At 38.8% G+C, this 12,667-nt stretch overlaps 1 protein-coding gene across 13 annotated transcripts in view; it reads right to left on the reverse strand.

The window, feature by feature from the left end:
- Nucleotides 1–12,667, reverse strand: part of ESRRG (estrogen related receptor gamma) — a 633,554-nt gene that overhangs the window by 62,542 nt on the left and 558,345 nt on the right. For all 13 annotated transcript variants that reach the window (XM_040460922.1, XM_040460918.1, XM_040460923.1 and 10 more), the window contains one exon: nucleotides 761–871. In XM_040460922.1, the coding sequence (XP_040316856.1) occupies nucleotides 761–871 (111 nt within the window). The remainder of the gene's footprint in view (nucleotides 1–760; nucleotides 872–12,667) is intronic.

Genomic DNA, 12,667 nt, shown 5'->3' on the forward strand with positions numbered 1-12,667 from the left:
GCTCCGTTGTGCTAGAACTATGAACTGATTTTTCAGAAAATGGGATGCAGTTATTGCCTCCATCTATATCCCGGCTCTTTTTAGTTAATGACAAACAGAATGGGGCTTGCATTTTAGCAGTGTACCCATCATCCTTTCAAATTGCAATCTGGCATTATAAAACCATGGACTCTTTAGAAACAATTCGTAAGGCCCATAAGGGCATCTGAGATGGAACCACCAACCTATGCTTGTTATTAGTAGGGCCTATTCTTGTTTTAATCTATTGCTAGCTAGTGTGTTAACCTTCCATAGCTCCAAATTAATGAGGCTCCTAATGTATTTTCATTGGGAGGTTGAGCAGTCAAACTCATTTAGTTAGTGAAAACTACAAAAATCACTTTCTTGTGAAATCTGAAACTAACAGCTCCAATGAACTAATGATTACAGTATGATCCATTTTATGTACCTCTGAAAATAAAGATAACCAGTAAATGTAAAATTCTCACTATATAAGCTATGCCTTAATATGCTTATGCTTCTACAAAATGACTACGTGAAAAAAAGGTAGGGGAGAGAAACCATAGGGAAAAAAAAAAAAAAGATAATTAGCTGAGTTACTGTTGCTCCTAAAAGGCAATTCTTGGGAACAGAGCCACGGCCCCCAACGAAGACTAGTCTCCTTGGAGTCAGTGGGGATGGGCATGCCAAAAGGGATATACATTGAGCCAACTGGGAGGATTCCGTGTGTTGGAAAGCCAGACATGTCTGCTGTACTTACATGGCTTTTTGGCTGGCTGAACCAGCTGAGGGTTCAGGTAGGGGCTGTTCTCCGCATCTATTCTGCGCTTGTACTTCTGCCGACCTCCACGTACTCTGTCAAGGCGCACCCCTGTGGGCAAAGACAGGCACTGGCTTACTCCTGAGGTATCCATCTTTGAGACCAATCAAATACATGGAGCATCACCCGTGGGTGCTATGGAGACCGAGAGTAGAACCCAGAATGGTCCAGAGGTGTTGGGAGAATGTAAAGAGGGGGTGACTAAACCAAAATTGCCAGTAATTAGAAACCAAATCCAGCAGAGAGTAACAGACCTGAAAAACATTTGATGCAAGGCCATCAAAGTCCCATTTGCACACCAAAGAAAAGGCACATTTCCACGGGAATTAATACAAAGCAACTGTTACTTGGTACTAGCCTAGTTTCTCAAATCAAAGACAGTGGCAAGCTGATCCTCTTCATCAGTCACCAGTGAAAGCTCAATTTCTAAGAGCTATCCAGCCCTCCCTGGTCCACCAGAAGGCTCGATACGGCCCCGTGGAATTGAACTGAACTGCAAGCGTGTGCATGCCGTGAAGAGGTGGGATGACACTCCGTAAGAGGAGATGTTCCATACTCTAATGTCACCATGTCTCAGAGGAGAACGTCATTTATATTTTTGGCACACGTTTGTATTTTCTTCCAGATGAGAGAAAACCGGGACTGGACACAGGACAGACAAAAGGAGCTTCCTGAAAGAATTCAGAAGGCTTGGACGTCGAAGGAAGGCTATGTTAGTGAGGGAGAGCTGAAGGGTGAAGCTAGAAAAGGAGGTAAAGCCGACAGGTATTTAGTAAATACCCAAAGGGTGAGGAGTTGGGTCAAGGTTCAGAGAGTTTTTGCTGGTACTGGATTTAAAAGATTGAGCGAAGAGGCAAAAGGTTAAGAAAGAAATTAAATATAAATGTTTCATATGTGGGGGAGTGGTGAGCTGAGCTTATTAATAACTTGGTTTCCAATCTGCAATTATGAAGTTTAGGACCGGACCATATAAACCTTTATCTAATGAAGAAGTGGCTTGGGAGTAAGAGCAAGGAGAGAGACTCACTCTGATATTAGGCTGCACCTTAATTGATAAAACACTATAACATGATCCGTTAACAAATTCAAGCAAGTAATTCACTGTACATGTTTTGGCATTTCTCAAAGTGTTTAGAAAACAGATTTCGTTTAACAGCATCATCAGTATTATTATTTTACTGAAAAGGCCTCTCAGAGCCTTTAATATGCAAATGACCTCTGCAAAACTCTCAGAAGGAGATACAGCCTATGCGATGTTCTGCAAATCAATTTAACCAAAGATCCTGTTTTTGGACTATTTAGTAACATCATGTATAACATGTGAATGGTGGGTTCTCTGTGTTTTACGAAACCGTTTGGGAAAGGCTGATACAGCTCTAGGGAATCCTGAAGTGAATACATACACTCGAATGCTCAGGATTACTTAATTCAACCACGAGATAAAGTAAAACACAATTTTTCATATTAGCTTCATAATACTGCTTTAAGAGTTGACTATCTTTTCGTGAAACACAGAAACATATGCTTGGTTCTAGATAAAGCCTGAAATGTCATACTGAAATATCAAAGCAGAGTTTAAAGGAAATCAGGAGACAACTTCAAGAGCAATTAAGTAGGTTTCCACAGCAAATTTCACAAAACAAAGAAATTAGTACAGTGTCTAAGTATTTACTGAAAATAGTAGCACACGTGAGTTACAAAGAAGCTGTTTTTCTTACCGCTGCCTTTAAGAAAAAAGTCTATTTATTTATTTTGAGAGAGAGAGGGAGAGAGACACGAGCAGGGGAGGGGCAGAGACAGAGAGACAGAGAAACCCCAGCAGTCTCCACAGCGGTCAACGCAAAGCCCAATGCGGGGCTCGAACCCGCGAACTGTGAAATCATAACCAGAGCCCAAAGCAAGAGTCGGAGGCTTAACCGATTTAGCAACCCAGGTACCCCTCCCTATTGCTGGTTTTAAAGTACTTTCTGCCTACAGTAGAGTTCTGTTCCCTTGTTCATCTGATTTTAAGTGTAGAAAAGTTGGTGGGAAAGAAACTGAAGAACTGGGATACTACGCTTCTTCCCGTTAGGATGCTGATTTTGTAGAGATAAACGGTAGAGTACAAAGAACAGAAATACTTAATCAAAACGTAAGGCTACTGAAGTTTAAAATACTGTAAATCAAACACTGTAAATAAAGATCCTGCCTCTATTGCACTTGAGGGCACATAGGTTTAAACCACAATCTCTCATTAGTAAGGAAAACACACAAATGATACTTGGCGTTAAAAAAGAAACAGGTATCTACAAAAAAAAAAAAAATGAAGATGGTTCAAGGGAAAAAATAAAGATATTAACAATCACCAAATAAGAGTAATTTAATGTAATTGTTGTAACTACTCCTATTTTATAGAAAGTTTCTCAGATTATCTAGTCTAAAATGTATTGCCTTGCATCTATCAAAAAGCAGTATGTATCATCAATTTCTATATCCCTACCAGCTAGTCCCTTGTCTATAATAATGATATTGTGAAAAGACTGAAGATCCCCCCTTTAATGTCTCCAACTATAATAACATGGTAATTTATTCCTAAGTATTATAAGAAAAATAAGTTAAAAAAAATAAAGCAGGGGAGCCTGGGTGGCTCAGTCGGTTGTGTCTGACTCTTGATTTCGGCTCAGATCATGATCTCACAGTTAATGAGTTTGAGCCCCATGGGGCTCCAGCGTGGAGCCTGCTTGGGATTCTTTCTCTCTGCCCCTTCCCTGGGCACACACACTCTTTCTCTCTCTCCCAAAATAAATAAATACATTTAAAAAAAGAAAATAAAGCACAGTTTGCAAGTCAGATAGTTAAGTTTTTTTCTGGCTCTTTTATTAACCGGCTTTGTAAACTTTGATGAGTTCCTTAACCTATCTATTTTTCCAAAGATAAGATAGACATAAAGACAATATCCTTCCTGCTGTCTTTCTGTAAGGACTCAATATTGTATTTATATAATGTGTTAATATGTTTGGATATTATACATATGCATCATTAAAATATTTTATAAACCTTAAAATGCCAAGGAAAATAAGGAAGTTGTCATTTTATCATTGTTTTGTTGTTGAAATATTGCTGTATTACTTTATTGAAATATATTTTGCATCCTGATCATTTATTAAAAATCTATTCCCATGAAGTTTGACAGTCTACCTTGCCTCAATTCTGAGGGAAATACACTGAGGTATGATGGAGTGGTAAGAGAATTCAAAGGATACAAGACAAATAATGATACTCATTTGATGTCAAAGAGATTTATAGAAATATTTGGTCCCGTTCTATTTACTGTGCATCCTTGTCATTAATAATATCATTTAGGTATGTAATTATTTTAGACTAGATACAGAAGCTAATCCAAATTCTATAAAAAATAAGGATGCTACCCCTGAGTTTAACTGTAAGCACACAATACAAGGTAGACAACTGATAATTATCCAATTAACCTAATGTATTTAAAAGTCTCCAAATAGTTTATTTTTTTAAATGTTTATTTTTGAGAGAGACAGAGAGACAGACAGACGGAGTGTGAGTGAGGGAGGGACAGAGAGAGAGGGAGACACAGAATCTGAAGCAGGCTCCATGCTGTCAGCACAAAGCCCGTCATGGGGCTCGAACCCACGAACCATGAGATCATGACCTGAGCCAAAGTCAGATGCTTAAGCACTGAGCCACTCAGGTGCCCTCCAAATTGTTTAGCAGAAACAAAGAAAAACAACACTATGTATGACCAGGACCTGGGAAATCCAGACTTGTCATAACAAGATATTAATCTAATTGGAATATGTCCACTGAAGGTGACAAAGCCTGTCTTTTTACTTCTTTAGTACCTGAAACACACACACACACACACACACACACACACACACACAAAATCTGTCTGGACTTCGCTTGTAACCAGTTCGGGAAAAGTTGAAAAGTAAGATTTTTTCCCAGGAAATAAGATACCCACAATGTTCAATGTTTGACAGGTTTTGAAGTTAATTAAGGCAATTGGAGTTTCTATTCATGTGGAGACTGCTTTTTAAAAAAAAAAAAAAAGATTTTAATAGTTGGCATTACCTACCAAGTAGAATGTTTCACATTGCTTCTTCTTTCAAATACTGCATGTGCCTACATTGCCACAAGGGAATTACAAATCTTCTACATTGTCAGAATTTACAAAATTGAGAAAGCAAGAAGAGGGCAAGGAGGAAAAAAATACGCCGTGAGGCAAATAAACGCCAAAAGAAGTGAAACAGTTCAACACAAGGTCTTCTTAGGTCAGCTCATTTTAAGTCTACATTTTATGCCCAAATGCAAATTTTTATAATATTATATAGTCCAAAGTCAAAAGTATTTTTCACATTTTTAATAGCACAAAGTCAGAGACATTTCATAGGATAATAAAAAATCTCCCCTTCAGAGAATTATAAAAGGATACCCTAGCCTACTTTCCTATATTAAAGACCAGCCTTTTACAATGTTGTTCGCAAAGGTTTGCTAAAAATATGAATTACACAGACTCCTGGAACACTTAAGAAAGATGCAAACAGTCACATGAAAGTGATACTATTTTTTTAAAGATAGTGAATTTTTTAAAAAGATCAGTTAATTTAATCAATGCTAAATAAAGGGTTGTGTTAAATAAATGCTACCAAACGTAGCTTGCAATTGAGTTTTGAGATCGGACTAGAAAAGCAGGACTTCTGAAACAATAAGGCGGAGAGGACGGGAGTTTTCCCTTCCACTTGATGTCTTCCCCATCCTGCAGTTCCCTTTGCTGCAGGAGGAAACCACGCTCCTTCCCTTTGGGAAGACAGGCACCTAAGAGCGCCCTTCAATTCTCCAGATACTCCTGTGAGGGAACCGTCATAAACAGAGGATAGAGAAAATCCCTTTGAGGAGCTGCAGGGAAAGAAGCTAAGGCAGATTAGTAGTATCACACACCGCCGAGGGTCATTTTAGTGGCAGCCTCTGATGGGGTTCTCCTTTGGGACAATGTCCTAAAAGAGCGTACCAGTTTAACCTAGAGTCCTTGTGCATAGTTAGAGGTTTCTCTTAATGGGATGCGTGAAAATTACTTGTGTATTCACACATATACTCCAGGGAGAATCTGATCATATTAAATTCTTGAGGATCACATGAGAAAATAAGCCACACCGACCCCTAGGTATCTTCAGCTGCCGTAGCCTCTTCTCAAAATAGACAGTGATATTGCTAAACCTGGCTTCCTGGTTGAGTCCCCCTTCCTGATTCAGCAGTCTTCGACGCCTCGTACCTACATTTTCCTCCCAAGCCACGTCTTCATTATTAATTGAATGAATCAATCTCTGCACGGAGTGTCTTGGAATAAACCAAAATCTCAGCCAGTTACCCGCTGCCACTGGTTGTCAAGAGCTTATTTACCTTCTAGGCAGCGGGTTAATTGTTTTATATATATGAACACATTTAAGCCTTACGGCAATCCTATGAGGCGGGTGCTATTATTATCCCATTTACAAAATGAGAAAACTGGAGCTAGGGAGAGGCAGAGCCAGGACTGGGAGTTGGGAGAATGGCTGCAGAACCCACACTCTTAAGCACTATGTTTACCCCGCTTCCCTGCCATCAAATTCTATTTTTGGAAAAGAACAGTTGGTATTTACTCCAAAAGCTAGAACTGCGGGCAGATAAAACCTGATTATCATGGTAGACAATACTCGCATCATGATATGGGGGTGCATGTATAGAGGTGGGCAGAACACTAGACTAGCAGGGGGAAGGAATATTTTTACTCAACTAAAAGGCTAGTGATTTTGCATCTATCATTCCAGAAAGGGTGAGCTGCCTCTAAAAAGTTCGCAGCTATGAGACTATAGACAAAGTAAAAGTGATTAAAAGATTCAGTTACTCTGCTTTTCCACTGAGGCAGGGGCCCAAAGAAATTAATTTCTTTGTTCTTACTTAAAATGTTATTGCAAATTAGACAAGCCTCCTCCGTAGGGCCACGCAGGCAGAGCAACATTCTGGCTGAATTTTGAGCTCAGGAGGAGGTCCAAACAGCAGCTTTTCTCCCAGACACCCCTGCCCAAGGGTTACATTTACTTCTGCTGGAATATCATGGCAACATTTCAGGAATTTTGGAAATGGACTGGCTGCCTGTGGAAACATTCTTAAGTTCTGCTGAAATAAAAGGGGAAAATCACACAGGGAGAGAAAATGCATATCCATTAGGTGGGCTTTTTTTTTTTTCTTAACTGAGTCCTCAGTCACTAAAAGAAATAAAAGCCATGGCTCACATTAAAGCTTCCTTGCTCTACAGATGAATTAACAATTAGCAAGGGGAAGTCTTTCGTTTTGGTCTCCCGATAGCTATCTGGACTATTAAACATGTGAGGCTTGCATAGGAAATTACAAAGGCTTCCCTCTGTTTCAGATTCAAGGTGCATCTAAAATACATTTGTAGAGTTTCCTGCATAGGGCATAACTCTACAGAAGTTCCTCCTTCTTATTTTCAAGGTGTGATTCACCATTCTTGCTTGGCTGCTTCAGAGGTATGTGCTAAATTTATAATCTGGATTGGAGCGGAAATCAAAATGATAGAAATTTGAAATACCATAGACAAAATATTTTGCAGGGGAAATGTTGTTCCATCAGGAGTAAAGTTGCTTCATCTGAAGCATGCAGCCCTAATCTATGACACATACAAGTACAAATTAGGTCATCTGCAACAGGTGACAAGTTTTAATTGAATGTCTTCTGTCTGCAACTCTGACAAAAGGTGAATGGAAATAAATGAGTCTGGCAAGACGGCCCTGAGCCTTACAATACCCAATATCTCATTATTTTTAAACAGCTATCTATAAACTGATGCTGACAAGCCTTGAACCTTTTATTTCTGCTCAAGATGAGGTGGCTATGAAGGAAAAAAAAAAGAAAAAGAAAAAGGGGCATCCAGAACATTACATTAAACATGCAATACCTACCATTATCACTTCCCCAATGTAATTAAAGGAAATCTCCTATTCAAAAGGCACTATTTCTTACTTTGCTTGATGTCACAGAGAGAGAGAGAGAGAGAGAGAGAGAGAGAGAGAGAGAGAGAGAAAGGGAGAGCACGCTTGGCCTGCACTTGCTAAACACAGAGACAACCTTTAAAGAAAAAAAGATTTCCCCTTTCCTTCTTTTGCCTGTTAAAAATTGCATAAACCACTGAAAGAGATACTGCTGTGACTTATGCCTCTCTAAACTCTATTTTGTCTTGTTACTATTTAATACTGGCGACTCTTCCCTTTATCCTTTTCAAAATTGCCTTCTCATATGAATAAAGTTATGAGTTAGTGGGTAAGGACATGAAATGTGGTTGCACATCAACATCAGGAGAAGTGATTCTACTAATTCACAATTAAATGTGACACTGGCAGCAATAAGTTTAACACAATAATAACAGTAATAACAGTGCACAGCACCCCATGGGGATGCTCTGTGTAAACAGAAGCACAAATATTATTTATGCAAAATTCAATGCCCTGTAAAAATGAATTAAATATGAAATCAACCAAGCTGGCTTACAAGTTGCTGGGTTGAGAGCCAGAGTGACTTTGTTTCATTCATTGGACAGGAATACAGTGGAGTCTAATGACCAAAAAAGCAGATGTAGGTTTCAAAGAGAATACAAGTTGGGGGCGGGGGGCGGGAATAGGTGACAGGGAAAAGTGGCAGTGAGTCGGGGCAGCGGGGGGGCGGTCATTTGTTTTCATTATGTTTGACTCTTGATCAGTTGGGCACCCAAAGACAGTTTTGAAGCTTCAAAGAGAAGCGTATGGTCATTTTAGCAGCAGAAAACTTTAAGTCCTGGCCAAATTGTTAGTAAGTCGCCAAAGATAACATAAATTGTACTACTAGACTCAAGCAGAGATGCTGAGAGCCAATGATAAGACATCATAGTGACACAAGATGTTTAATAATATTTTTCTGGTGATTGTGATTTGGCAAAATTGAGATTCAAAATAAAGTAAATCTAGTACAAAGAAACATAATCTATCTATCTATCTATCTATCTATCTATCTATCTATCTACCCCCCGGCCATAAAAAAAAAAAAAAAAAAAAAAAAGAGGAAGAAAAAGAATTATATCTAGCACATAAAATATGTAGGGAAAAAATCAGTTCAAGAGAGATTAAATGTTAATATAATATTAATGCAAACATGCCCGAATTTCATACCAGTGACAAATTTTCTTTTGGTGCTGACACTTATTTCTAATTTCTTGTGATAGTGGCAGCAATAAGTTTAATACAATAATAACAGTAATAACAGTGTGCACAGCACTCCACAGGGATGCTCTGTGTAAACAAAAGCACAAGCACTATTTATGCAGAATTCAGTACCCTGTAAAAATGAATTAAATATGAAATTAAACAAGCTAGTTTTCGAGTGGCTGAGACGAAAGCCATGGTCACTTTATTTCATTCATTGGAGAGGGAAATAGTGGAGTCTAGCGGCTCCACTGTAAGTCTTTAGTGGAGTCAGTGAGAAGTGCCATGGACTGAATGTTTGTGCCCCACCAAAATTCATGTGTTGAAACCTAACCCCCAATGTGACGGTGTTTGGAGGTGGGCGGGGCCTTTGAGAGGTGATTAAGTCATGAAGGTACAGCTGTCATGGTGGGATTCGGGCCCTTCTGAAAGAGACCTCAGAGACCTCCCTCGCCCCTTCCGCCGTGGGAGGTCAGAGAGAAGAGGGTCAGAGAACCAGAAACTCACCACACAGTAAATTTGCCAGCTCCTCTATCTTGGACTTCTCAGCCTCTGGAACTGTGAGAAGTAAATTTCTGTTGTTTGTAAGCCACTCAGTTTATAGTATTCTGTTATAGTGGCCCAAATGGACCAAGGCAAGAAAGTAAGGAACATAAAAACGGAGTTGGAGAGAGAATCGACAATGGGTGGATTCAGGGTCTGATACGAAATAAAGAAAATGTAATGGTTTTCATCCCTTCTCAACTAACTCTATATTCCATCATTAACGCCTATTCACCTGCTACTTGTGCTGTTAAATATTTGTGAGGAAAGTTAAGGGAGAAAAAGAAAAACGAGAGGAAGTATGAAAGATAGCATGAGGATTGTAGACATGCAGAAGTGGAGAAAACAAGCATCGAAGAATCAGTACATTCCCAGTTGCCTTTGACGCTGAGACAGTCCCAACAGCATGTGGCCACCATGGACACATTTTGAAGCTAAAATTTTTCTCTCTCAGTAAACCATGAGAGATTTAAATACGGAGAACAAACTGAGGGTTCGTGGGGAGGTGGGGGAAAGGGGAAAATGGGTGATGGACGTCGAGGAGGGCACTTGCTAGGATGAGCACTGGGTGTTGTATGTAAGTGATGAACCACGAGAATCTACCCCCCAAACCCAGAGCACACTGTATACATTGCATGGTAGCCAATTTGACAATAAATTCTATTTTTAAAAAAGTGCGGTTTGGATGATAAATTATTTGGAAACCCTAAAAATAAAATAAAATAAAATTTTTCTCCCTCAAAGGTAACCAATTTGATTGTTGAGGAATTTAAGACCTCATGAGAAAAACTGGGATGGGAGAATCATGACTGGCAGTGATCATGAGAAAGAACCTTCATTTTTGTCGTTGTTGTTTATTTATTTATTTGGGGGAGGGAAGCGCAGAAAGAGAGGGAGAGAGAATCCCAAGCAGGCTTCACACTGTCAGCACAGAACCCGATGCTGGGTTTGATCCCAGGAACTGTGAGATCATGACCTGAGCCAAAATCAAGACTCAGATGCTTCACCTACTGAGCCATCCAGACACCCCAGAAAGCACCTTTATATAAGTGATATATTCACTAAAATGAAATAAAGAAATATATTAAAAGACTATCAAGAACAGGGCCTCTGGCTGGCTCAGTCAGTGGAACAGGTGACTCTTGATCTCGCGGTTGTGGGTTCAAGTCCCATGTTGGGTGTAGAGATTACTTTTGAAAACATCTTTTAAAAAAGTCTATCAATAACAGACATGCTAAGTAATGTTTCTTGTGCAATTAATTTCCTTTTATCATCTTTTTATCTCTTGAATATTTTCAGAATCTCCGTTCTACCTGGTTTCAGCAAGATGACTATCAATTTGGTTTGATTTGCTGGAGACAATATGCACATAAAAAGAAAAAAAATTACATCCAGTTTTCAAGCCAAATGTTCAATGGCATATTTATTTTACTACTCTGAGAATCTAGGTTTTAATAAATATCTACTCTAGATTCATGCTTAATCGATAAACAGTGTTGAAATTTTGGGGGAGAGATACACATAATGTAAACACATCACATTTTTCTGTCAAGGAAAATAACAAACGGGGAAGTGCATACTTTGAGGCACAAGAAAACTGTACATTTAAAGAGTTATGGCAGGTATAGGCCACAGTCTTTACTTTTATTCTCAAATTAGGACACGTGAAGAATGCGGGAAAGAATATAGAAAACACTAATGATATTTCCAGATGCCAAATATATTAGGTTCTGGCTGAAGAAAGCCTGTACCTGCACCAGGTGGTGAGTTTCCCGATTGACTTCCTGTGTATAGATGCTACATGAGGAGTCAGGACTGTTCAGGAGTCCATATTCCGATGGTCTTTAATATTAGGAAGCATCTTGAAATCCCCAAGTGTGCCAAGAAAAGAAACACCCGCTTTTCCAGTCAAAAGGCAGCTCAAGACTAGATTTTGGGGATGAAGACTCCAATGTCACTACCTTATGTAGGAGGAGGCAGATTTCCCATAAAAAGTGTGCCATCTTCCAGCTACATTTTCTTAAGTCTTCCCCGTCAACTGGCTCTCTCTATATTTTTGAAATACAAAACCTAAAAATACAAAACCCAAAAAGTTTGGACTAACCTCAAACTTCAAAATATTTTATGTATTATATGTATCCAGATTCATTCCACAAAAAAAATGAAGGGAGGGAGTATGGTGAGAAATTATATCCTAATTGAAATAGTTTCAACTGATCAAAAGTGATTTTGGTGTGTGTTTGAACTGTATATTGCTCAGCATTGCATATGAAGTATATATATCACATGTCTGCCACATAGACATTCAAAAATACTGCGGAAGGAAGGAAGGAAGGAAGGAAATAAATAACAAAAATAAATAAATAAATAAATAAATAAATAAATAAATAAATAAATAAAACTAATTTACAATATGTAGGGGTGCCTGGGTGGCTCAGTCAGTTAAGTGTCCAACTTTGGCTCAGGTCATGATTTCGTGGTTCTTGAGCTCAAGCCCCGCATTGGGCTCTGTGCTGTCAGCATGGAACCCGCTTTGGATCCTCTGTCCCCCTCTCTCTCTGCCCCTCCTCACTTGCTCTCTCTGTCTCAAAAAAAAAAAAAACAACATTTTAAATGAAAAAAATAAATTTACAATACCCTTTATCGCTATGTAATAATTAGTTTTTTTCTCATCTTTTTGTTTGTTTGAAACCCCACATGGACACACAGAGAGATGACTCTCTTGACAATTGTTTCAATAGTTCTTGTTGGTTGTGTTTTTCTCAATGTACTAATCTATAATAACTTTAGAAAGGGATAGAAAATTTAAAGGTAACAAAATAGCATGAAGCACTGAAAAAAGGAGTTTCTGAATGGTAAGACATCAGAATTAAATGTTTCTATGTTCATCCTGGACAATATGAGAAAACACACACACACACACACACACACACACACCCCCAGCATTTGGTTTGCAGGGAAAAACTCAGATAGATAATAAGAAAACTTACTAATGATAATTACATTTAGATCCTGAATACTGAACAAGAAAGATCATAGATTCCTATAGTTGGGAAACTTGACA

This window comes from Herpailurus yagouaroundi, unplaced genomic scaffold (genome assembly GCF_014898765.1).
Source record: "Herpailurus yagouaroundi ecotype Mexico unplaced genomic scaffold, PumYag 253, whole genome shotgun sequence".
NCBI lineage: Eukaryota > Metazoa > Chordata > Mammalia > Carnivora > Felidae > Herpailurus > Herpailurus yagouaroundi.